This window comes from Chiloscyllium plagiosum, unplaced genomic scaffold (assembly GCF_037043375.1).
Source record: "Chiloscyllium plagiosum isolate Xiang-an unplaced genomic scaffold, Cpla_swu_hap1 HiC_scaffold_46, whole genome shotgun sequence".
Taxonomy (NCBI): domain Eukaryota; kingdom Metazoa; phylum Chordata; class Chondrichthyes; order Orectolobiformes; family Hemiscylliidae; genus Chiloscyllium; species Chiloscyllium plagiosum.
The window spans coordinates 11,961,711-11,988,514 of record NW_028270184.1 but is presented as its reverse complement, the minus strand read 5'-3'; the positions used below and the strand labels follow the sequence as shown (position 1 = coordinate 11,988,514).

Genomic DNA, 26,804 nt, shown 5'->3' with positions numbered 1-26,804 from the left:
TGAGCACATTTCTCACCCAGGATGTTAGTACCCCTTCTGGTTCAAGTGAAGATTGCCCTGTTTGTAGAGGTCCCACCTTCCTCAAAATGAGCCCCAATTATCGATGTACCTGAAACCCTCCCTCCTGCACCATCCTCGCAGCCACGTGTTTAGCTGATACCTCTCCCTATTCCTTGCCTCACTATCACGTGGCACAGGTAACAAACCAGAGATAACAACTCTGTTTGTTCTAGCTCTCAGCTTCCACCCTAGCTCCCTGAAATCCTGCCTAACATTCCCTATCCCTCTTCCTACCTATGTCGTTGGTACCTATGTGGACCACAACTTGGGGTCGGTCGCCCTCTCCCTTCAGGATTCCAAAGATACGAACCGAGACATCACAGACCCTGGCACCTGGGAGGCAACACACCGACCGCGAGTCTCGTTCGTTCCCTACAAACCTTCTATCTGAGCCTCTAAATATTCAGTCTCCAATGACTCACACTCTCCCCTCCTATCCCCCCTTCCCTTCTGTGCAGCAGGGACAGACTCGGTGCCAGAGATCTGCATGCCCCTGGTAAATCGTACCCCCCCCCAAACAGTATCCAAAACAGAATATTTATTTTTCAGCGAAATGACAACAGGGGATCCCTGCACTGACTGTATTTTCCCCCCTTCTAACAGTTACCCAGCTTTCTTTGTGCCTAGGAGTAATAATTCCCTTTAACTCTTAACTATCACAGCCTCTGCCTCCCGAACGATCCAAAGTTCTTCCAGCTTCTACTCCGGTTCCCGAATGCGGTCTTGGAAGAGCAAGAGTTGGATGCACTTCCTGCAGGGACGCCATTAGTGACCCCTTGGATGGGTCACTAATGGCGTCCCTCACCTCAAACATCATGCAGGAGGACCATTCCTCTCCCTGCATTGCCATCCCTGCTAGTCCCCTTATCAGAAAGTAAAAAATGAGAGAAACTTACCTGATGTGTCCCTGGTGTTTAAGGTTAGAGGAGGTGGATGGGCGGGACGCCCTACAAGGGTAGGGTCTTGGGTTTAGAAAACACTCACTTACATTGCTGAGGGGAAAACAAAATCTCTCTTTTCCCAGAAACCTCTGCTCTCCGATGTCAGATGTCAAGATTTAAATGAATGACTCACCTTTCGCAAAGGAGACAGAAACAGAGTTAAGATTTCAAGTCCACTGTTCTGAAGAAGGGTAATTGGATTTGAAATGTTAACATTAACCTTTTTTAAAATTGAATTTTTTTCTCATTTTGAGCAGGTTTGGCTGATGGAGGGAACTGGGGCTAGCATAAAACAGTTATCAAAATCATTGTGTGAGATATGAATTCCCGACTCAAGCAACTGTCTGTGTGGAGTTTGCACATTCGCCCCGTGTCTGCGTGGGTTTCCTCCGGGTGCTCCAGTTTCCTCCCACAGTCCAAAAATGTGCAGGTTAGGGTGAATTGGCCGTGCTAAATTGCCTGTAGTGTTAGGTGAAGTGGTAAATGTAGGGGAATGGGTCTGGGTGGGTTACTCTTCGGAGGGTCGGTGTGGACTTGTTGGGCCGAAGGGCCTGTTTCCACACTGTAGGTCATCTAACCTAATCTAATCTAATATCAACAGTGACAAGGTCATTAACCTAATGTGCTTAATTTGCAATCATCTCAGTTGATTTTCCAAAATCCCCTATTCATTGTATTAAGGTGTTTTAAATTTGAATTAACACAGTCTGGCTCAGACAAGGCTGCTGGATTTGAGATAGCATTTCAAACAGTTAATTTGCAGAAGTCTAAATTGATTACCTGAGTAAACATTGAAGCATTCCTCCTGCGGCTGCCTGTGGTGCATCACACCCCAGTTTCTGATCTGAGGTGGTTTGTTCCTTCACGCCATCGTCATTCCTGTTCGGTGCTGCAATTCCAGGCTTACCTGGTGAGAGTAGAAAAACAGCCCCAGGATAGCTGGTTGGCGGACAGTGTAAACTTAATCCAAACCCCCGTCTGTCGTCCATGTAGTCACTCCAGCCAGGAGATCTGCTGCCGTGGTCTGGCAGTGACTTTGAATAGCTAACCGTGGGGCTTATTCTCAATGGGGCACTGGTCTTCACAGCTGGGACCGCCATGTGCCGGCTTACGCATATGGCTGTGCCCTTGGGTGCATCACAAACCTTGCTGGTCTCTAACCTCTGAGCAAATTGTCCTACAAATTTGTTAGGATCCTTCTGTGTCATCTGCCATTTGCAATCATCTTGTGAGTGAGAAGGGATGACATTCCCACGTGAGTTGAAGCTGATGGCCCTCGATTAGAATCATAGAGTCATAGAGATGTACAGCTCGGAAACAGACCCTTCGGTCCAACCCGTCCATGCCGACCAGATATCCCAACCCAATCTAGTCCCACCTGCCAGCCCCCGGCCCATATCCCTCCAAACCCTTCCTATTCATATACCCATCCAGATGTCTCTTAAATGTTGCAATTGTACCAGCCTCCACCACATCCTCTGGCAGCTCATTCCATACACGTACCACCCTCTGTGTGAAAACGTTGCCCCTTAAGTCTCTTTTATATCTTTCCCCTCTCACCCCAAGCCTATGCCCTCTAGTTCTGGACTCCCCCATCCCAGGGAAAAGACTTTGTCTATTTATCCTGTCCATGCTCCTCATGATTTTGTAAACCTCTATAAGGTCCCCCCTCAGCCTCCGACGCTCCAGGGAAAACAGCCTGTTCAGCCTCTCCCTGTAGCTCAAATCCTCCAACCCTGGCAATATCCTTGTAAATCTTTTCTGAACCCTTTCAAGTTTCACAATATCTTTCCAATAGGAAGGAGACCAGAATTACAAGCAATATTCCAACAGTGGCCTAACCAATGTCCTGTACAGCCGCAACATGACCTCCCAACTCCTGTACTCAATACTCTGACCAATAAATGAAAGCATACCAAATGCTTTCTTCACTATTCTATCTCCCTGCAACTCCACTTTCAAGGAGCTAGGAACCTACACTCCAGGGTCTCTGTTTAGCAACACTCCCTAGGACCTTACCATTAAGTGTATAAGTCCTGATAAGATTTGCTTCCCCAAAATGCAGCACCTCACATTTATCTAGACTAAACTCCATCAGCTACTTCTCAGCCCATTGGGTCCAGATTCTGTTGTAACCTGAGGTAACCCTCTTTGCTGTCCACCACACCTCCAATTTTGGTGTCACCTGCAAACTTACTGACTATACCTCCTATGTTCACATCCAAATCATTTTTATAAATGACAAAAAGTAGTGGACCCAACACCAATCCAAGTCAGGATCTGGGAATATAGCTGCCGGTGTGAGCTGCCCTCACACTACACCAAGATCGAATCAGTGGTGCCCTTCTTTGTTCAGCCAGCCATTGGAAGTAAAATGACAACATCTTGCTTATAGGTGATACCTGTTAGATGCAAATTAACGTTTGCAATGCTGTAATGTTTCTCACAACCTTTGCCTGCCATTTTAGTGGAAGAGTTACCTCAATGGGCTTGGAGAATGTTGTTGCTTAGAAGGCCCCTAAATTATGGAACCAAATTGTGCATTGTCTGCTGTGAACATCAAGTAATCCTCCTGGCCTAAGGAGAGTGTACCAACCTGAACCCCATGAGCCAGGCTGCAGGGTGGTTTCACCTTCAGCTTGGGTAGATGTCTTTGCTCGTTTCTAGATTAAAAAAATAAAAATATTTGAGTCAATGCACAGTTACAGAGCTCTGGAGAACCAGAACGCCCAGGTGCATTAGGGTGTGCAGCAAGACGTTACTGATGGTACGCCAAGTTTGGCTAATTGCTGGAAAATGGTGTGGTAAATATGTGCCAGGTCGTTGGAAAATTAGTTCCTAAACTGGATCAAGGTAAAATCTTGCTAGGTAACTGAGGGAACAGCATCAAACACGATTCCTACTAAATCTATTTCCCCTCCCCCCACTAGCACCATCGGTGCTATCCTTTGCTTCTGCTCTATCTGTTGACATGACCAGTTAGCTTATCTGCACCCTTGCCACTTCTCCACGTTGCTGCCCCTGGTATTTTTCTGGAGTGACAGATCACTGCCTCTCAGTGCAGAAACCCAACCTTCACACCCATTGTTACCAGTGACCATCTACACAAGCTCATTCATTCAGGATTAGGGGGAGGGTGAGCTGCCAGAAATCATGGTCCATATTGATATTGACCAGATTGGTGGAAGGAGGAAGGTTTAGGGAAGCGAGGGAGGAGGCCAGGAATCAGGCCTCAAAAGATCATAATCTCTAGTTATCCCTCAGTACAACGTACAAGTGAAATATAGAAACATAGAAGATAGGAGCAGGGGGAGGAGGCCATTCCGCCCTTCGAGCCTGCTCTGTCAACTCAATAGCCTAATCCTGCTTTCTCCCAATAACCTTTGACCCCATTTGCCCCAAGTGCGAAATCTAGCTGCCTCTTGAATACACTCAATGTTTTGGCATCAACTCCTTCCTGTGGTACTGAGTTCCACAGGCTCACCCCTCTTTGGGTGAAGAAATGTCTCTTCATCTCTGTCCTAAATGGTCTATCCCGAATCCTCAGACTGTGACCCCTGTTCTGGACACACTCACCATCAGGAACATCCTCCCTGCATCTACCCTGACTGGTCCTGTTAGAATTTTATAAATCTCTGTGAGATCCCCCTCATTCATCTGGACTCCAGTAAAAACAATCCTAACCTCATCAATCTCTCCTCATACATCGGTCCCGCCATTCCCGGGATCAGCCTGGGAAACCCTCACTGCACTTACTCGAGAGCAAGAGTATCCTCCCTCAGAAAAGGAGACCAAAACTACATACAATATTCTAGATGTGGCCTCACCAAGGCCCTGTATAACTGCAACAACACATCCCTGCTCCTGCACTCGAAACCTCTCACAGTGAAGGCCAACATACCATTTACCTTATTTACCGCCCGCTGCACCTGCATGCTTACCTTCAGCGACTTGTGCACAGGGACACCCAGGTCCCACAGCACACTCCCCTCTCCCAATGTACAGCCTGTCAGGTAGTAATCTGCCTTCCTGTTTTTGCTTCCAAAGTGAATAACCTCACATTTATCCAAATTTTGCTGCACCTGCCATTGATGTGCCCACTCACCCAACCTGTCCAGATCATGCTGAAGGCTCTCGGCATCTTCATCACTGTTCACCCCTCCCACTTTGAGATGTTACATTCTATTCCCTCATCCAAACCATTAATATATACTGTGAATAGCTGGGCACCCAGCACTGATCCCTGTGGCACCCCACTAGTTATTGCCCATCTATTTGTAAAGGACCCATTAATTCCAACTCTTTGTTTCCTCTCTGCCAACCAATTTTCTTTCCTTTTCAGTGCACTTCCCTCAATCCCACGTGCTTTAATCTGGCCCAATAATCCCTTATGCCGCACTTTGTCAAACGCTTTCTGAAAATCCAAATATACCACATCAACTGGCTCCCCCTTGTCAACTCTACTAGTTACATCTTCATAGAATTCCAACAGATTTGTCAAGCATGATTTCCCCTTCGTAAATCCATGTTGACTCTGTCTGATCCTGCCACTGCTTTCTAAATGCTCTGCTATAAAGTCCTTGATAATGGATTTGAAAATTTTCCCCACTACCGAACTACTGGCTTACTGGTCTGTAATTCTCTGTTTTCTCTTTATCTCCCTTTTGGAGTATTGGAGTGACATTAGCTACCCTCCAATCTGCAGGGACTCTTCTAGAGTCTATAGAATCCTGGAAGATGACCACAAATGCATCCACTATTTCTAGAGCCACTTCCTTAAATACTCTGGGATGTAGATTATCAGGCCCTGGTGATTTATCTGCCTTCAACCCCATCAATTTTCCCAGCACCGTTTCTGTACTAATATTGATCTCCCTCAGTTCTTCCCTCTCATTAAAATCTTTCATTCTCCAACATTTCTGGCTATATGATTTGTGTCCTCTTGTATGAAGATAGAACCAAAGTATGTATTCAGTTGCTCAGCCATTTCTTTGTCACCTATTATACAATCCCCCACTTCTATCTGTACGGGACCTACATTTGTCTTCACCAATCTCTTTCTCTTCACGTACCTATAGAAACTCTTTCTGTCAGTCTTTATGTTCCCTGCAGGCTTACTTTTGTATTATATTTTCCCCTTCCTAATCAATCCCTTGGTCCTTCTTTGCTGAATTCTAAACTGCTCCCAAACCTCAGACCGATTATTTTTCTTGGCCAATCTGCCAGTTTCTTCTTTGGATCGGATACTGTCTCTGAGCCGTAGATTGGCTGTCATCCATTTTGCTTTTGTGCCAGACAGGAATAAACAGTTGTTAGCGAGTTTTTAGAATATTTGTAGCTCAGGTTGAGGTTCTGGATTTAGGTTTGTTTGCTGAGTTGGAAGGTTCATTTTCAGACGTTTCATCACCCTGCTAGGTAACATCTTCTGTTGTTTTTACCAACATCTTCAGTGAGCCTCCAGATGAAGATGGTGGTGTAGCCCGCTTCCTATTTATGTGTTTGAGTTTCCTTGGGTGGTGATGTCATTTCCTGTGCTGACATCATTTCCTATGGTGACATAATTTCCTGTTCTAAATAGGGGGATATGGTAAATGAGATGTTCCTATTTCTCACTACATTGGACAAACAGGCAGAGAACTAGTCACCAGGATACATGAACATCACCTAGCCACAAAACGACATGACTCACTCTCCCTATTATCCTTACATACAGATGAGGAAGGAAACCACTGACTGGGACAACACATCCATCCTAGGACAAGCCAAACGGAGACACGCACAAAAATTCCTAGAAGCAAGCATTCCAACCAGAACTCTATCAACAAACACATTGACCTGTATCCCACAGGAAATGACAACACCAACCCAAGGAAACTCAAACACATAAATAGAAAGGGGCTACACCACTAGTGCTTCATCCGAAGGCTCACTGAAGATGTTACCCAGTATGGTGATGAAACATCTGAAAACGAACCTTCCAGCTCAGTGAGTAAACCTACATCCCTAAACAGTCGTTTGCAGTTCCCCCACGCTTCCCTTGAATGTTTGCCATTACCTATCCACTGTCAAAAAGTGTAGTGCTGGCAAAGGACAGCCGATCAAGCAGCATCTGAGGAGCAGGAGAGTCGACATTTTTGAATCTGATCTCCAGCATCTGCAGTCCTCACTTTCTCCTAATTGCCTATCCACTGTCATCCCTTTAAATAACTCTCCTAAATTTTTCAAGGCGGACTCACGCCTCATATCTTCATGGTTTCTTTTATTAAGTTTCAGCACTCTAGTCTCCAAATCATCTACCTCACTCTCCATCTTGATAAAAAACTTCTACCATGTTATGGTCGCTGATCCCAGAGGAGTCTCACACAGCTAGATTGGCAATAATTCCCTTCTCATTACACAGTACCCAATCTAAGGCCTGCTCTTTGGTTGGTCCCTCCACATATCAGTCAAGAAAACCATCCCGTGCGCACTCCAAGAATTCCTGAGGTTAGACATCAGAGGAATACAGCAGATAAATGCATGCCTGCAGAGATGATGTAGGAGGAAGGGAAGCAGTATAGAGCATACAACAGTACAGCACAGAACAGGCCCTTTAGCCCACGATGTTGTGCCGACCATTGATCCTCATGTATGCACCCTCAAATTTCTGTGTCCAGCAGTCTCTTAAATGTCCCCAATGACCTTGTTTCCACAACTGCTGCTGGCAACGCATTCCATGCTCTCACAACTCTCTGTGTAAAGAACCCGCCTCTGACATCCCCTCTATACTTTCCTCCAACCAGCTTAAAACTATGACCCCTCGTGTTAGCCATTTCTGCCCTGGGAAATAGTCTCTGGCTATCGACTCTATCTATGCCTCTCATTATCTTGTATACCTCAATTTGGTCCCCTCTCCTCCTCATTTTCTCCAATGAAAAAGGTCCGAGCTCACTCAACCTCTCTTCATAAGATAAGCCCTCCAGTCCAGGCAGGATCCTGGTAAACCTCCTCTGAACCCACTCCAAAGCATCCACATCTTTCCTATAATAGGGCGACCAAAACTGGATGCAGTATTCCAAGTGCGGTCTAACCAAAGTTTTATAGAGCTGCAACAAGATCTCATGACTCTTAAACTCAATCCCCCTGTTAATGAAAGTCAAAACACCATATGCTTTCTTCACAACCCTGTCCACTTGGGTGGCCATTTTAAGGGATCTATGTACCTGCATACCAAGATCCCTCTGTTCTTCCACACTGCCAAGAATCCTATCCTTAATCCTGTAATCAGCTTTCAAATTCGACCTTCCAAAATGCATCACCTCGCATTTATCCAGGTTGAACTCCATCTGCCACCTCTCAGCCCATCTCTGCATCCTGTCAATGTCCCGCTGCAGCCTACAACAGCCCTCTATACTGCCAACGGCACCTCCAACCTTTGTGTCATCTGCAAACTTGCTGACCCATCTTTCAATCCCCTCATCCAAGACATTAATAAAAATTACAAACAGTAGAGGCCCAAGGACAGAGCCCTGTGGAACACCACTCACCACTGACTTCCAGGCAGAATATTTTCCTTCTACTACCACTCTCTGTCTTCTGTTGGCCAGCCAATTCTGTATCCCATTCCTCCTGACCTTCTGAATGAGCCTTCCATGGGGAACCTTATCAAATGCCTTGCTGAAGTGTCTTGGGATACAGGGGCCAGTTCTGGGCAAGATACTATTCGTACAGACCAGACAGGTTGCACTTGAACAGAACTGGCGCAAGCATTCTGATGGGGTGGTTGGCTAGCACGATCAGAAAGGCTCCAAACTAGTATGGCAGAATGTGGGAGACAGGAAGCAATATTAGACAGGAAAACCAATGTGTGCAGAGAATTAGAAAAATTATCTTTACAGTAGGAAATAGAAAGGGAATGGGTGAGATCAGGTTAGAAGGGAATGTAATAATGTCAAAATTGTACAACTTGGTAAATGAGTGAAGTGTTGTAAATAAGGTACACACAAATAGTCATGTGGAAATATGCTTTTGTGAAAATATGGAGATTCAATTTTTGAAGAACAGGCCTGGATGCTACATATTGTTGGATAAAAGGTGTTCAGGACGGAGTAGGAAGAAGCAAAACAGGGTGTAACAGTATTGGTTGAAGAGAATGTTCCAAAACTGAAGAATTTTTATTCACTTGTGGGCCATGGGTGTCGCTGACTGGCCAGCATTTACTGCTCGCCCCAAGTTGCCCTTGGGGCAGCACGGTAGCTCAGTAGTTAGCACTGCTGCCTCACTTCGCCAGGGTCCCGGGTTCAATTCCAGCCTTGGGTGACTGTCTGTATGGAGTTTGCACCTTCTCCCCGTGTCTGCGTGGGTTTCCTCCGGGTGCTCCGGTTTCCTCCCACAATCCAAAGATGTGCAGGTTAGGGCCGACTAAGTAGGCCGGCTGTACTTAATGTTGATAGGTCATCAGGGACAGATGGGGTACATCTAATGTTACTGAGAGAAGTAAGTGAAATTGCAGAGACTCTGGCCATAATCCTCTGATCCTCCTCTGACGCAGGGTTATGCCAGGTGACTGGAGAACTGTACGGGTACATCCTTGTTCAAGTAGGGATAAGAGAATAAGTCCAGCCACCACAGGCCAGTCAGATTAACCTTGGTAGAAAAGCTTTTTGGAACAGTAAGTCGGGACAAAATTAACAGAACACTCAAACAAACGTGGATTAATAAAGAAAACCAGCATGAGCTTGAGAAAGGCAGCTAATGTGCTGATTTGGTTGAGTTTTTTGATAGCAGGGAGCACTATGAGAGTACTGTGTTTGTTGTATTGTATATGGACCTCCAAATGCATAAGTTAAGGAATTATAGATCAATAGGGATGCGGTGGCAAAAATATTTAAGGAGTTATCCCAGAAAGTGCAGAGCAGATACATTCCAATAAGTAATAAAAATTTGAAGGGACAAATCTGCCATCCGTGCTTAATCAAAAAAGTCAAAGATAGTTAGCGCGTTTTGTAGCTCAGGTTGAGGTTCTGGATGTAGGTTTGCTCGCTGAGCTGGAAGGTTCGTTTTCAGACATTTCGTCACCAGACTAGGTATCATCTTCAGTGAGCCTCTGGATGAAACACTGGCGGTGTAGCCCACTTTCTATTTATATGTTTCAGTTTCCTTGGGTTGGTGATGCCATTTCTAGTGGTCATGGCATTTCCCATGGCGATGTCATTTCCTGTTCTTTTTCTCAGGAGGTGGTAAATGGGTGCAAGTCTCTGTTTGGCTTGTCCTAGGAGCGACACGCACAAGAATTCCTAGAAGCATGGTATTCCAACCGGAACTCTATCAACAAACACATTGACTTGGATCCCATTTACCAGCCAGAGGAAAAGAACAGGAAATGACATCACCAACCCAAGGAAACTCAAACATATAAACAGAAAGTGGGCTACGCCACCAGTGCTTCAGCCAGAAGCTCACTGAAGATGTTACCTAGTATGGTTACAAAATGTCTGAAAACGAACCTTCCAGCTCAGCGAGCAAACCTACATCCAGAGTCAAAGATAGTATTAAAGAAAAGACATATAATTGTGCAAAGATAGATGGTAGGTCAGAAGATTGGAAATAAGTTTTTAAAAGAATTACCAAACGATCTATGAGGAGGAAATCTTTAGACCACTTTACCTTACCAGGGAAGCCTAGTTCCCTAATCGGGAAACCAGTCATCTTTCTCACCTACTGGGAAAGCAGGAAATCAGGGAGGTGGCGAGTTGACGCCCTTGAGTGGCCCTTAATTGACCACTTAAGGGCCTTACTTGTTGACAGTTCAAGAAGGTTCCCAATGGACTTTTTGCCCGTGACATAATTGACAAGGTGGCAAGTATATGCCCAAGCTAACTCACCCCATCATTCTCCCTTCTCATCACCTCTTTCACCAATTCTGCCCGCAGACTCGACAAAACTCAAGCTCCCAGGAGGACCAGTTCCAATACCGTACAACCCAGATGGCCTCCTTCTTCAAAGACCGCAATTTCCCCCCAGACATGATCGATGATGCCCTCCACCGCATCTCCTCCACTTCCCGCTCCTCCGCACTTAAGCCCCGCCCCTCCAATCGCCACCAGGACAGAACCCCACTGGTCCTCACCTACCACCCCACCAACCTCCATATACAGCGAATCATCCTTCGTCATTTCCGCCACCTCCAAACGGACCCCACCACCAGGGATATATTTCCCTCCCCTCCCCTATCAGCATTCCGAAAAGACCACTCCCTCCGTGACTCCCTCATCAAGTCCACACCCCCCACCAACCCAACCTCCACTCCCGGCACCTTCCCCTGCAACCGCAAGAAATGCAAAACTTGCGCCCACACCTCCCCCCTTACTTCCCTCCAAGGCCCCAAGGGATCCTTCCATATCCGCCACAAATTCACCTGCACCTCCACACACATCATTTACTGCATCTGCTGCATCCGATGTGGCCTCCTCTATATTGGGGAGACAGGCCGCCTACTTGCGGAGCGTTTCAGAGAACACCTCTGGGATACCCGGACCAACCAACCCAACCACCCCGTGGCTCAACACTTCAACTCCCCCTCCCACTCCACCAAGGACATGCAGGTCCTTGGACTCCTCCATCGCCAGACCGTAGCAACACGACTGTTGGAGGAAGAGCGCCTCATCTTCCACCTGGGAACCCTCCAACCACAAGGGATGAACTTGGATTTCACCAGTTTCCTCATTTCCCCTCCCCCCACCTTGTCTCATTCAAATCCCTCGAACTCAGCACCGCCTTCCTAACCTGCAATCTTCTTCCTGACCTCTCCGCCCCCACCCCCCACTCCGGCCTATCACCCTCACCTTGACCTCCTTCCACCTATCGCATTTCCAACGCCCCTCCCCCAAGTCCCTCCTCCCTACATTTTATCTTAGCCTGCTGGACACACTTTCCTCATTCCTGAAGAAGGGCTCATGCCCGAAACGTCGATTCTCCTGCTCCTTGGATGCTGCCTGACCTACTGCGCTTTTCCAGCAACACATTTAAAACTCAAGCTCAGCCTGTCAGAGTCAGAGCACAGAAACAAACCATTCTATCCTCTTCCTTCTTTCGCCTCCTAGGATCACTTACCCTTACACTTCTCATAAGCTCTCTCTCCATCTTAGCTCTAAAAATTTCAGCGTCTTTGCAGGATTGGATATCTTCCTGGAACTTCTGCTGTCCTGTAGCAGGGTGGAGGTAACACTGTTTCCATTACATAGTCAGTAAAGTGACAGCAACAAACCAGGCGCCACACCAAGGCAATTTACCCGATCCCTCTCTGTGCTCCTGAGCTGTCAACCTTTGGCAAGGATGTCTCTGAACATTTCTTTGTTTCCTATTACATCCAGAACACCAACCCTCTCTGGTCCCAATACTTGAGTTGACTGCCCGCAGAATCCTAGCCATTGTTGCTTCTCCTGTAGTGATCTCAAGAGAGTTATAAACAAATGAGCATCCGACCCATGGTTTAGTGATTCACGATTCAGTTTTGTTTGGACGTGTCATGCATTGTTGTAAAAAAAAACTGCAGACACTGAAAATGTGAAATAAGAGGTTAATAAATTATCATCAAAACTGGGATGTGACAAAAAAAGCAGGGAAGGGAATGGAAAAAGAAAAGGGAAAGGTTGGAAGTGAAGAGCTGTTAAATGAGTTTGTTCAGAATTACCTGTTTATATGTCAAATTTCCAGCATCTGGTATTTTGCTTTTTGTTGCTAATATGAAACAGAATGCTGACAGTGTGTATATGATAAGAAATCAGAACTAGTACAAATTAATTAAATGTAACCATACAGTTCTAATGTTTAAATTGAATTGTGCACAGTTACATGGTCACTGAGGAAGGGATAAATCCCAGTTGCCACACATTTGAAATAGTTCCAAAACAGTACTGAATAAAGCTAAATATCACTTTTCAGTTGGTCAGGCCAGTTGAACAAGATGCAAACACTAAAGGTTCAGGAATATTAAATTTTCCACTGATTTTGAAAAGATTTTGTTACTCAGTATGCTGAGAATTTGGAATATAAATCTCACAAAGTAGTGTTACATAAACCATGGATAGATTGGCTCTTTGACAAACCTACCTTCCTCTTCTTTTCACTCATTGTCCCAGAGTCGACCATGTTTTCTTTATTGATGCTTTTCATCAAGGCATTTTTACTCCTTTAAGTTAATTTTTTTTTATTAGTCTCATCCAATCCAAAGTCTTTTGAAAAGAAATCCAGCATAATTCACAGTGAATGTATGATTAAATGAAGATTTGTGCGAACAGTAAAAAAAAACACCCAGCTAAACCACAATGAAAACAGTAAACAGTAAAATTAGATAATACACCATTAAAGTTTGTGAGAAAAATCTGAACAAGTAAACAGTAACACCAGACTAGGGTTCACGGTGACAGTAACACCAGACTAGGGTTCACGGTGACAGTATCCCCAGACCAGGGTTCACGGTGACAGTAACACCAGACTAGGGTTCACGGTGACAGTATCCCCAGACCAGGGTTCACGGTGACAGTATACCCAGACCAGGGTTCACGGTGACAGTAACACCAGACTAGGGTTCACGGTGACAGTATCCCCAGACCAGGGTTCACGGTGACAGTAACACCAGACTAGAGTTCACGGTGACAGTATCCCCAGACCAGGGTTCACGGTGACAGTAACACCAGACTAGGGTTCACGGTGACAGTATCCCCAGACTAGAGTTCACGGTGACAGTAACTCGAGGCTAGAGTTCACGGTGACAGTAACTCGAGGCTAGAGTTCACGGTGACAGTAACCCCAGTCTAGGGTTCACGGTGACAGTAACCCCAGACTAGAGTTCACGGTGACAGTAACCCCAGACGAGAGTTCACGGTGACAGTAACTCCAGACTAGGGTTCACGGTGACAGTAACCCCAGACTAGAGTTCACGGTGACAGTAACCCCAGACGAGAGTTCACGGTGACAGTAACTCCAGACTAGAGTTCACGGTCACAGTAACACCAGACTAGGGTTCACGGTGACAGTAACCCCAGACTAGAGTTCACGGTCACAGTAACCCCAGACTAGAGTTCACGGTGACAGTAACTCCAGACTAGAGTTCACGGTCACAGTAACACCAGACTAGGGTTCACGGTGACAGTATCCCCAGACCAGGGTTCACGGTGACAGTAACACCAGACTAGGGTTCACGGTGACAGTATCCCCAGACTAGAGTTCACGGTGACAGTAACTCGAGGCTAGAGTTCACGGTGACAGTAACTCGAGGCTAGAGTTCACGGTGACAGTAACCCCAGTCTAGGGTTCACGGTGACAGTAACCCCAGACTAGGGTTCACGGTGACAGTAACCCCAGACTAGAGTTCACGGTGACAGTAACCCCAGACGAGAGTTCACGGTGACAGTACCTCCAGACTAGAGTTCACGGTGACAGTAACTCCAGACTAGAGTTCACGGCGTCAGTAACACCATACTAGAGTTCACGGTGACAGTAACTCCAGACTAGAGTTCACGGTGACAGTAACTCCAGACTAGAGTTCACGGCGTCAGTAACACCATACTCGAGTTCACGGTAACAGTAACCCCAGACTAGAGTTCACGGTGACAGTAACTCCAGGCTAGAGTTCATGGTGTCAGTAACACCAGACTCGAGTTCACGGTGACAGGAACTCCAGACTAGAGTTCACGGTGACAGTAACACCAGACTCGAGTTCACGGTGTCAGTAACTCCAGACTAGAGTTCACGGTGACAGTAACACCAGTCTAGAGTTCACGGTGACAGTAACCCCAGTCGAGAGTTCATGGTGTCAGTAACACCAGACTCGAGTTCACGGTGACAGTAACTCCAGACGAGAGTTCACGGTGACAGTAACCCCAGACTAGAGTTCATGGTGACAGTAACTCCAGACTAGAGTTCACGGTGACAATAACCCCAGACTAGAGTTCACGGTCACAGTAACACCAGACTAGAGTTCACGGTCACAGTAACACCAGACTTGAGTTCACGGTAACAGTAACTCCAGACTAGAGTTCATGGTAACAGTAACTCCAGACTAGAGTTCACGGTGACAATAACAACGGACTAGAGTTCACGGTGACAGTAACTCCAGACTAGAGTTCACGGTCACAGTAACACCAGACTCGAGTTCATGGTGACAGTAACAGCAGACTAGAGTTCATGGTCACAGTAACCCCAGACTAGAGTTCACAGTGACAGTAACGCCAGACTAGAGTTCACGGTGACAGTAACTCCAGACTAGAGTTCACGGTCACAGTAACACCAGACTAGAGTTCACGGTCACAGTAACTCCAGACTAGAGTTCACGGTCACAGTAACACCAGACTAGGGTTCACAGTGACAGTAACAGCAGACTAGAGTTCACGGTCACAGTAACTCCAGACTAGGGTTCACGGTCACAGTAACACCAGACTAGGGTTCACAGTGACAGTAACCCCAGTCTAGGGTTCACGGTGACAGTAACCCCAGACTAGGGTTCACGGTGACAGTAACCCCAGACTAGAGTTCACGGTGACAGTAACCCCAGACGAGGGTTCACGGTGACAGTACCTCCAGACTAGAGTTCACGGTGACAGTAACTCCAGACTAGAGTTCACGGCGTCAGTAACACCATACTAGAGTTCACGGTGACAGTAACTCCAGGCTAGAGTTCATGGTGTCAGTAACACCAGACTCGAGTTCACGGTGACAGTAACTCCAGACTAGAGTTCACGGTCACAGTAACTCCAGACTAGAGTTCACGGCGTCAGTAACACCATACTCGAGTTCACGGTAACAGTAACCCCAGACTAGAGTTCACGGTGACAGTAACTCCAGGCTAGAGTTCATGGTGTCAGTAACACCAGACTCGAGTTCACGGTGACAGGAACTCCAGACTAGAGTTCACGGTGACAGTAACACCAGACTCGAGTTCACGGTGTCAGTAACTCCAGACTAGAGTTCACAGTGACAATAACTCCAGACTAGAGTTCACGGTGACAGTAACACCAGTCTAGAGTTCACGGTGACAGTAACCCCAGTCGAGAGTTCATGGTGTCAGTAACACCAGACTCGAGTTCACGGTGACAATAACCCCAGACTAGAGTTCACGGTCACAGTAACACCAGACTAGAGTTCACGGTCACAGTAACACCAGACTTGAGTTCACGGTAACAGTAACTCCAGACTAGAGTTCATGGTAACAGTAACTCCAGACTAGAGTTCACGGTGACAATAACAACGGACTAGAGTTCACGGTGACAGTAACTCCAGACTAGAGTTCACGGTCACAGTAACACCAGACTCGAGTTCATGGTGACAGTAACAGCAGACTAGAGTTCATGGTCACAGTAACCCCAGACTAGAGTTCACAGTGACAGTAACGCCAGACTAGAGTTCACGGTGACAGTAACTCCAGACTAGAGTTCACGGTCACAGTAACACCAGACTAGAGTTCACGGTCACAGTAACTCCAGACTAGAGTTCACGGTCACAGTAACACCAGACTAGGGTTCACAGTGACAGTAACAGCAGACTAGAGTTCACGGTCACAGTAACTCCATACTAGGGTTCACGGTGACAGTAACTCCAGACTAGAGTTCACGGTGACAGTAACCCCAGACTAGAGTTCAGGGTGACAGTAACTCCAGACTAGAGTTCACGGTGACAGTAACTCCAGACTAGAGTTCACGGTCACAGTAACACCAGACTAGAGTTCACGGTGGCAGTAACACCAGACTAGAGTTCACGGTGACAGTAACACCAGACTAGAATTTACGGTAACAGTAACTCCAGACTAGGGTTCACGGTCACAGTAACACCAGACTAGGGTTCACAGTGACAGTAACCCCAGACTAGAGTTCACGGTCACAGTAACTCCAGACTAGGGTTCACGGTGACAGTAACTCCAGACTAGAGTTCACGGTGACAGTAACCCCAGACTAGAGTTCAGGGTGACAGTAACTCCAGACTAGAGTTCACGGTCACAGTAACACCAGACTAGAGTTCACGGTGACAGTAACACCAGACTAGGGTTCACAGTGACAGTAACCCCAGACTAGAGTTCACAGTAACAGTAACGCCAGACTAGAGTTCACGGTAACAGTAACAGCAGACTAGAGTTCAAGGTGACAGTAACTCCAGACTAGAGATCACGGTGACAGTAACACCAGACTAGAGTTCACGGTAACAGTAACAGCAGACTAGAGTTCAAGGTGACAGTAACTCCAGACTAGAGTTCACGGTGACAGTCACACCAGACTAGAGTTCACGGTGACAGTAACCCCAGACTAGAGTTCACGGTCACAGCAACCCCAGACTAGAGTTCACGGTGACAGTACCCCCAGACTAGAGTTCATGGTGACAGTAATACCATACTAGAGTTCACGGTCACAGTAACACCAGACTAGAGTTCACGGTGACAGTAACACCAGAATAGAGTTCACGGTAACTGTAACTCCAGACTAGAGTTCACGGTGACAGTAACTCCAGACTAGAGTTCACGGTGACAGTAACCCCAGACTAGGGTTCATGGTGACAGTAACACCAGACTAGAGTTCACGGTGACAGTAACTCCAGACTAGAGTTCACGGTCTCAGTAACCCAGGACTAGAGTTCATGGCCACAGTAACAACAAACTAGGGTTCACGGTCACAGTAACACCAGACTAGAGTTCACGGTGACAGTAACCCCAGACTAGAGTTCACGGTGACAGTAACACCAGACTAGAGTTCACGGTGACAGTAACACCAGACCAGAATTCACGGTAACAGTAACCCCAGACTAGGGTTCACGGTCACAGTAACACCAGACTAGAGTTCACGGTGACAGTTACCCCAGACTAGAGTTCACGGTCACAGTAACTCCAGACTAGGGTTCACGGTGACAGTAACAGCAGACTAGAGTTCACGGTGACCGTAACTCCAGACAAGAGTTCACGGTCACAGTAACTCCAGACTAGAGTTCACGGTGGCAGTAACTCCAGACTAGAATTCACGGTAACAGTAACTCCAGACGAGAGTTCACGGTGACAGTAACACCAGACTAGAGTTCACGGTGACAGTAACCCCAGTCTAGAGTTCACGGTGACAGTAACTCCAGACTAGAGTTCACGGTGACAGTAACTCCAGACTAGAGTTCACGGTCACAGTAACTCCAGACTAGGGTTCACGGTGACAGTAACAGCAGACGAGAGTTCACGGTGACAGTAACTCCAGACTAGAGTTCACGGTCACAGTAACTCCAGACTTGAGTTCACGGTCACAGGAACCCCAGACTAGAGTTCACGGTCACAGTAACTCCAGACTAGAGTTCACGGTGACAGTAACCCCAGACTAGAGTTCACGGTGACAGTAACGCCAGACTAGGGTTCATGGTGACAGTAACCCCAGACTAGAGTTCACGGTCACAGTAACCCCAGACTAGAGTTCACGGTGACAGTAACTCCAGACTAGAGTTCACGGTGACAGTAACACCAGACTAGAGTTCACGGTGACAGTAACCCCAGACTAGGGTTCATGGTGACAGTAACCCCAGACTAGAGTTCATGGTCACAGTAACACCAGTCTAGGGTTCACGGTGACAGTAACCCCAGACTAGAGTTCACGGTCACAGTAACCCCAGACTAGAGTTCACGGTGACAGTAACACCAGACTAGAGTTCACAGTGACAGTAACATCGGACTAGGGTTCACGGTGACAGTAACTCCAGACTAGAGTTCACAGTGACAGTAACATCGGACTAGGGTTCACGGTGACAGTAACTCCAGACTAGAGTTCACGGTCACAGTAACTCCAGACTAGAGTTCACGGCGACAGTAATTCCAGACTAGAGTTCACGGTGACAGTAACCCCAGTCTAGAGTTCACGGTGACAGTAACCCCAGTCGAGAGTTCACGGTGACAGTAACACCAGACTAGAGTTCACGGTGACAGTAACCCCAGACTAGAGTTCACGGTGACAGTAACTCCAGACTAGAGTTCACGGTCACAGTAACTCCAGACTAGGGTTCACGGTGACAGTAACAGCAGACTAGAGTTCACGGTGACAGTAACTCCAGACTAGAGTTCACGGTCACAGTAACTCCAGACTTGAGTTCACGGTCACAGTAACCCCAGACTAGAGTTCACGGTCACAGTAACTCCAGACTAGAGTTCACGGTGACAGTAACCCCAGACTAGAGTTCACGGTGACAGTAACCCCAGACTAGGGTTCATGGTGACAGTAACCCCAGACTAGAGTTCACGGTCACAATAACCCCAGACTAGAGTTCACGGTGACAGTAACACCAGACTAGAGTTCACGGTGACAGTAACACCAGTCTAGGGTTCACGGTGACAGTAACATCGGACTAGGGTTCACGGTGACAGTAACTCCAGACTAGAGTTCACGGTCACAGTAACTCCAGACTAGAGTTCACGGCGACAGTAATTCCAGACTAGAGTTCACGGTGACAGTAACCCCAGTCTAGAGTTCACGGTGACAGTAACCCCAGTCGAGAGTTCACGGTGACAGTAACACTAGACTAGAGTTCACGGTGACAGTAACCCCAGACTAGAGTTCATGGTAACTGTCACCCCAGACTAGAGTTCACGGTGACAGTAACCCCAGACTAGAGTTCATGGTAACCGTCACCCCAGACTAGAGTTCACGGTGACAGTAACTCCAGACTAGAGTTCATGGTCACAGTAACTCCAGACTAGAGTTCACGGTCACAGTAACTCCAGACTAAAGTTCACGGTGACAGTAACACCAGACTAGAGTTCACGGTGACAGTAACCTCAGTCTAGAGTTCATGGTGACAGTAACCCCAGACTAGAGTTCACGGTGACAGTAACACCAGACTAGGGTTCACGGTGACAGAAACACCAGACAAGAGTTCACGGTAACAGGAACTCCAGACGAGAGATCACGGTGACAGTAACACCAGACAAGAGTTCACGGTAACAGTAACACCAGACTAGAGTTCACGGTGACAGTAACACCAGACTAGAGTTCACGGTAACCGTCACCCCAGACTAGAGTTCACGGCGACAGTAACACCAGACTAGAGATCACGGTGACAGAAACACCAGACTAGAGTTCACGGTGACAGTAACTCCAGACAAGAGATCACGGTGACAGTAACACCAGACAAGAGTTCACGGTAACAGTAACACCAGACTAGGGTTCACGGTCACAGTAACACCAGACTAGAGTTCACGGTGACAGTAACACCAGACTAGAGTTCACGGTAACCGTCACCCCAGACTAGAGTCACGGCGACAGTAACACCAGACAAGAGTTCACGGTGACAGTAACATCAGACTAGGGTTCACGGTCACAGTAACTCCAGACTAGGATTCACGGTGACAGTAACACCAGACTAGAGTTCACGGTGACAGTAACACCAGACTAGAGTTCACAGTGACAGTAACGCCAGACTAGAGTTCACGGTGACAGTAACCCCAGACTAGAATTCACGGTAACAGTAACTCCAGACTAGAGTTCACGGTCACAGTAACACCAGACTAGGGTTCACAGTGACAGTAACCCCAGACTAGAGTTCACAGTGACAGTAACGCCAGACTAGAGTTCACGGTAACAGTAACAGCAGACTAGAGTTCAAGGTGACAGTACCTCCAGACTAGAGTTCACGGTCACAGTAACCCCAGACTAGAGTTCACGGTGACAGTAACACCAGACTAGAGTTCACGGTGACAGTAACCCCAGACTAGAGATCACGGTGACAGTAACTCCAGACTAGAGTTCATGGTGACAGTAACACCAGACTCGAGTTCACAGTGACAGTAACCCCAGACTAGAGTTCATGGTGACAGTAACTCCTGACTAGAGTTCACGGTGACATTAACCCCAGACTAGAGTTCAGGGTGACAGTAACCCCAGACTAGAGTTCAGGGTGACAGTAACTCCAGACTAGAGTTCACGGTGACAGTAACACCAGACTAGAGTTCACGGTGACAGTAACCCCAGACTAGAGTTCACGGTGACAGTAACTCCAGACTCGAGTTCACGGTGACAGTAACACCAGACTCGAGTTCACGGTGACAGTAACTCCAGACTAGAGTTCACGGTGACAGTACCTCCAGACTAGAGTTCACGGTCACAGTAACCCCAGACTAGAGTTCACGGTGACAGTAACACCAGACTAGAGTTCACGGTGACAGTACCTCCAGACTAGAGTTCACGGTCACAGTAACCCCAGACTAGAGATCACGGTGACAGTAACTCCAGACTAGAGTTCACGGTCACAGTAACACCAGAATAGAGTTCACGGTAACTGTAACTCCAGACTAGAGTTCACGGTGACAGTAACTCCAGACTAGAGTTCACGGTCTCAGTAACCCAGGACTAGAGTTCATGGCCACAGTAACAACAAACTAGGGTTCACGGTGACAGTAACACCAGACTAGAGTTCACGGTGACAGTAACTCCAGACTAGAGTTCACGGTCACAGTAACTCCAGACTAGAGTGCACGCTGGCAGTAACTCCAGACTAGAGTTCACGGTCACAGTAACTCCAGACTAGAGTTCACGGTGACAGTAACCCCAGACTAGAGTTCACGGTGACAGTAACCCCAGACTAGGGTTCATGGTGACAGTAACCCCAGACTAGAGTTCACGGTCACAGTAACCCCAGACTAGAGTTCACGGTGACAGTAACTCCAGACTAGAGTTCACGGTGACAGTAACACCAGACTAGAGTTCACGGTGACAGTAACCCCAGACTAGGGTTCATGGTGACAGTAACCCCAGACTAGAGTTCATGGTCACAGTAACACCAGTCTAGGGTTCACGGTGACAGTAACCCCAGACTAGAGTGCACGGTGGCAGTAACTCCAGACTAGAGTTCACGGTCACAGTAACTCCAGACTAGAGTTCACGGTGACAGTAACCCCAGACTAGAGTTCACGGTCACAGTAACCCCAGACTAGAGTTCACGGTCACAGTAACTCCAGACTAGAGTTCACGGTGACAGTAACCCCAGACTAGAGTTCACGGTCACAGTAACCCCAGACTAGAGTTCACGGTGACAGTAACTCCAGACTAGAGTTCACGGTGACAGTAACCCCAGACTAGGGTTCATGGTGACAGTAACCCCAGACTAGAGTTCATGGTCACAGTAACACCAGTCTAGGGTTCACGGTGACAGTAACCCCAGACTAGAGTTCACGGTCACAGTAACCCCAGACTAGAGTTCACGGTGACAGTAACACCAGACTAGAGTTCACAGTGACAGTAACATCGGACTAGGGTTCACGGTGACAGTAACTCCAGACTAGAGTTCACAGTGACAGTAACATCGGACTAGGGTTCACGGTGACAGTAACTCCAGACTAGAGTTCACGGTCACAGTAACTCCAGACTAGAGTTCACGGCGACAGTAATTCCAGACTAGAGTTCACGGTGACAGTAACCCCAGTCTAGAGTTCACGGTGACAGTAACCCCAGTCGAGAGTTCACGGTGACAGTAACACTAGACTAGAGTTCACGGTGACAGTAACCCCAGACTAGAGTTCATGGTAACTGTCACCCCAGACTAGAGTTCACGGTGACAGTAACCCCAGACTAGAGTTCATGGTAACCGTCACCCCAGACGAGAGTTCACGGTGACAGAAACACCGGACGAGAGTTCACGGTCACAGTAACACCAGATTAGAGTTCACGGTGACAGTAACACCAGACTAGAGTTCACGGTGACAGTAACCCCAGACTAGAGTTCATGGTCACAGTAACTCCAGACTAGAGTTCACGGTGACAGTAACACGAGACTAGAGTTCACGGTGACAGTAACCCCAGACTAGAGTTCATGGTAACTGTCACCCCAGCCTGGAGTTCACGGTGACAGTAACCCCAGACTAGAGTTCATGGGAACCGTCACCCCAGACTAGAGTTCACGGTGACAGTAACTCCAGACTAGAGTTCACGGTGACAGTAACACCAGACTAGAGTTCACGGCGTCAGTAATACCATACTTGAGTTCACGGTGACAGTAACTCCAGGCTCGAGTTCACGGTGTCAGTAACACCAGACTAGAGTTCACGGTGACAGTAACCCCAGACTAGAGTTCATGGTGACAGTAACTCCTGACTAGAGTTCACGGTGACAATAACCCCAGTCGAGAGTTCACGGTGACAGTAACCCCAGACTAGAGTTCACGGTCACAGTAACACCAGACTCGAGTTCACGGTGACAGTAACACCAGACTAGAGTTCACGGTCACAGTAACACCAGACCCGAGTTCACGGTGACAGTAACTCCAGACTAGTGTTCACGGTGACAGTAACACCAGACTAGAGTTCACAGTGACAGTAACTCCAGACTAGAGTTCACGGTGACAGTAACACCAGACTAGAATTCACGGTCACAGTAACCCCAGACTAGAGTTCACGGTGACAGTAACACCAGACTAGAATTCACGGTCACAGTAACACCAGACTAGAGTTCACGGTGACAGTACCCCCAGACTAGAGATCACGGTGACAGTAACTCCAGACTAGAGTTCACGGTCACAGTAACACCAGAATAGAGTTCACGGTAACTGTAACTCCAGACTAGAGTTCACGGTGACAGTAACCCCAGACTAGGGTTCATGGTGACAGTAACAGCAGACGAGAGTTCACGGTCTCAGTAACCCAGGACGAGAGTTCATGGCCACAGTAACAACAAACTAGGGTTCACGGTGACAGTAACACCAGAGTAGAGTTCACGGTGACAGTAACCCCAGACTAGAGTTCACGGTCACAGTAACTCCAGACTAGAGTTCACGGTGACAGTAACACCAGAGTAGAGTTCACGGTGACAGTAACCCCAGACTAGAGTTCACGGTCACAGTAACACCAGACTAGAGTTCACGGTGACAGTAACTCCAGACTAGGGTTCACGGTGACAGTAACAGCAGACTAGAGTTCACGGTGACAGTAACTCCAGACTAGAGTTCACGGTCACAGTAACTCTAGACTAGAGTTCACGGTGACAGTAACCCCAGACTAGAGTTCATGGTGACAGTAACCCCAGACTAGAGTTCACGGTGACAGTAACCCCAGACTAGAGTTCACGGTCACAGTAACTCCAGACTAGGGTTCACGGTGACAGTAACAGCAGACTAGAGTTCACGGTGGCAGTAACTCCAGACTAGAGTTCACGGTCACAGTAACTCCAGACTAGAGTTCACGGTGACAGTAACCCCAGACTAGAGTTCATGGTGACAGTAACCCCAGACTAGGGTTCATGGTGACAGGATCCGCAGACTAGAGTTCACGGTCACAGTAACCCCAGACGAGAGTTCACGGTGACAGTAACACCAGACTAGAGTTCACGGTGACAGTAACACCAGTCTAGGGTTCACGGTGACAGTATCACCAGACTAGAGTTCATGGTAACTGTCACCCCAGACTAGAGTTCACGGTGACAGTCACACCAGACTAGAGTTCACAGTGACAGTAACAACGGACTAGGGTTCACGGTGACAGTAACTCCAGACTAGAGTTCACGGTCACAGTAACTCCAGACTAGAGTTCACGACGACAGTAATTCCAGACTAGAGTTCACGGTGACAGTAACCCCAGTCTAGAGTTCACGGTGACAGTAACACTAGACTAGAGTTCACGGTGACAGTAACACTAGACTAGAGTTCACGGTGACAGTAACCCCAGACTAGAGTTCATGGTAACCGTCACCCCAGACTAGAGTTCACGGTGACAGTAACTCCAGACTAGAGTTCACGGTGACAGTAACTCCAGACTAGAGTTCATGGTCACAGTAACTCCAGACTAGAGTTCACGGTGACAGTAACACCAGACTAGAGTTCACAGTGACAGTAACATCGGACTAGGGTTCACGGTGACAGTAACTCCAGACTAGAGTTCACGGTCACAGTAACTCCAGACTAGAGTTCACGGCGACAGTAATTCCAGTCTAGAGTTCACGGTGACAGTAACCCCAGTTGAGAGTTCACGGTGACAGTAACCCCAGACTAGAGTTCACGGTGACAGTAACCCCAGACTAGGGTTCATGGTGACAGTAACCCCAGACTAGAGTTCACGGTCACAGTAACCCCTGACTAGAGTTCACGGTGACAGTAACTCCAGACTAGAGTTCACGGTGACAGTAACACCAGACTAGAGTTCACGGTGACAGTAACCCCAGACTAGGGTTCATGGTGACAGTAACCCCAGACTAGAGTTCATGGTCACAGTAACACCAGTCTAGGGTTCACGGTGACAGTAACCCCAGACTAGAGTGCACGGTGGCAGTAACTCCAGACTAGAGTTCACGGTCACAGTAACTCCAGACTAGAGTTGACGGTGACAGTAACCCCAGACTAGAGTTCACGGTGACAGTAACCCCAGACTAGGGTTCATGGTGACAGTAACCCCAGACTAGAGTTCACGGTCACAGTAACCCCAGACTAGAGTTCACGGTGACAGTAACTCCAGACTAGAGTTCACGGTGACAGTAACACCAGACTAGAGTTCACGGTGACAGTAACCCCAGACTAGGGTTCATGGTGACAGTAACCCCAGACTAGAGTTCATGGTCACAGTAACACCCGTCTAGGGTTCACGGTGACAGTAACCCCAGACTAGAGTTCACGGTCACAGTAACCCCAGACTAGAGTTCACGGTGACAGTAACACCAGACTAGAGTTCACAGTGACAGTAACATCGGACTAGGGTTCACGGTGACAGTAACTCCAGACTAGAGTTCACGGTGACAGTAACATCGGACTAGGGTTCACGGTGACAGTAACTCCAAACTAGAGTTCACGGTCACAGTAACTCCAGACTTGAGTTCACGGCGACAGTAATTCCAGACTAGAGTTCACGGTGACAGTAACCCCAGTCTAGAGTTCACGGTGACAGTAACCCCAGTCGAGAGTTCACGGTGACAGTAACACTAGACGAGAGTTCACGGTGACAGTAACCCCAGACTAGAGTTCATGGTAACTGTCACCCCAGACTAGAGTTCACGGTGACAGTAACCCCAGACTAGAGTTCATGGTAACCGTCACCCCAGACTAGAGTTCACGGTGACAGAAACTCCAGACTAGAGTTCACGGTGACAGTAACACCAGACTAGAGTTCACGGTGACAGTAACCCCAGACTAGGGTTCATGGTGACAGTAACCCCAGACTAGAGTTCATGGTCACAGTAACACCAGTCTAGGGTTCACGGTGACAGTAACCCCAGACTAGAGTGCACGGTGGCAGTAACTCCAGACTAGAGTTCACGGTCACAGTAACTCCAGACTAGAGTTGACGGTGACAGTAACCCCAGACTAGAGTTCACGGTGACAGTAACCCCAGACTAGGGTTCATGGTGACAGTAACCCCAGACTAGAGTTCACGGTCACAGTAACCCCAGACTAGAGTTCACGGTGACAGTAACTCCAGACTAGAGTTCACGGTGACAGTAACACCAGACTAGAGTTCACGGTGACAGTAACCCCAGACTAGGGTTCATGGTGACAGTAACCCCAGACTAGAGTTCATGGTCACAGTAACACCCGTCTAGGGTTCACGGTGACAGTAACCCCAGACTAGAGTTCACGGTCACAGTAACCCCAGACTAGAGTTCACGGTGACAGTAACACCAGACTAGAGTTCACAGTGACAGTAACATCGGACTAGGGTTCACGGTGACAGTAACTCCAGACTAGAGTTCACGGTGACAGTAACATCGGACTAGGGTTCACGGTGACAGTAACTCCAAACTAGAGTTCACGGTCACAGTAACTCCAGACTAGAGTTCACGGCGACAGTAATTCCAGACTAGAGTTCACGGTGACAGTAACCCCAGTCTAGAGTTCACGGTGACA

At 47.6% G+C, this 26,804-nt stretch overlaps 1 protein-coding gene across 1 annotated transcript in view; it reads right to left on the bottom strand.

The window, feature by feature from the left end:
* Positions 1–26,804, bottom strand: part of gpha2 (glycoprotein hormone subunit alpha 2) — a 185,517-nt gene that overhangs the window by 21,267 nt on the left and 137,446 nt on the right. The window contains exons 2-4 of the mRNA XM_087983603.1: positions 13,092–13,170; positions 3,598–3,664; positions 1,782–1,908 (exon numbers count right to left, since the gene is read on the bottom strand). Coding sequence (XP_087839729.1) covers positions 1,782–1,908; positions 3,598–3,664; positions 13,092–13,154 — 257 coding nt within the window. The 5' untranslated portion in view covers positions 13,155–13,170. The remainder of the gene's footprint in view (positions 1–1,781; positions 1,909–3,597; positions 3,665–13,091; positions 13,171–26,804) is intronic.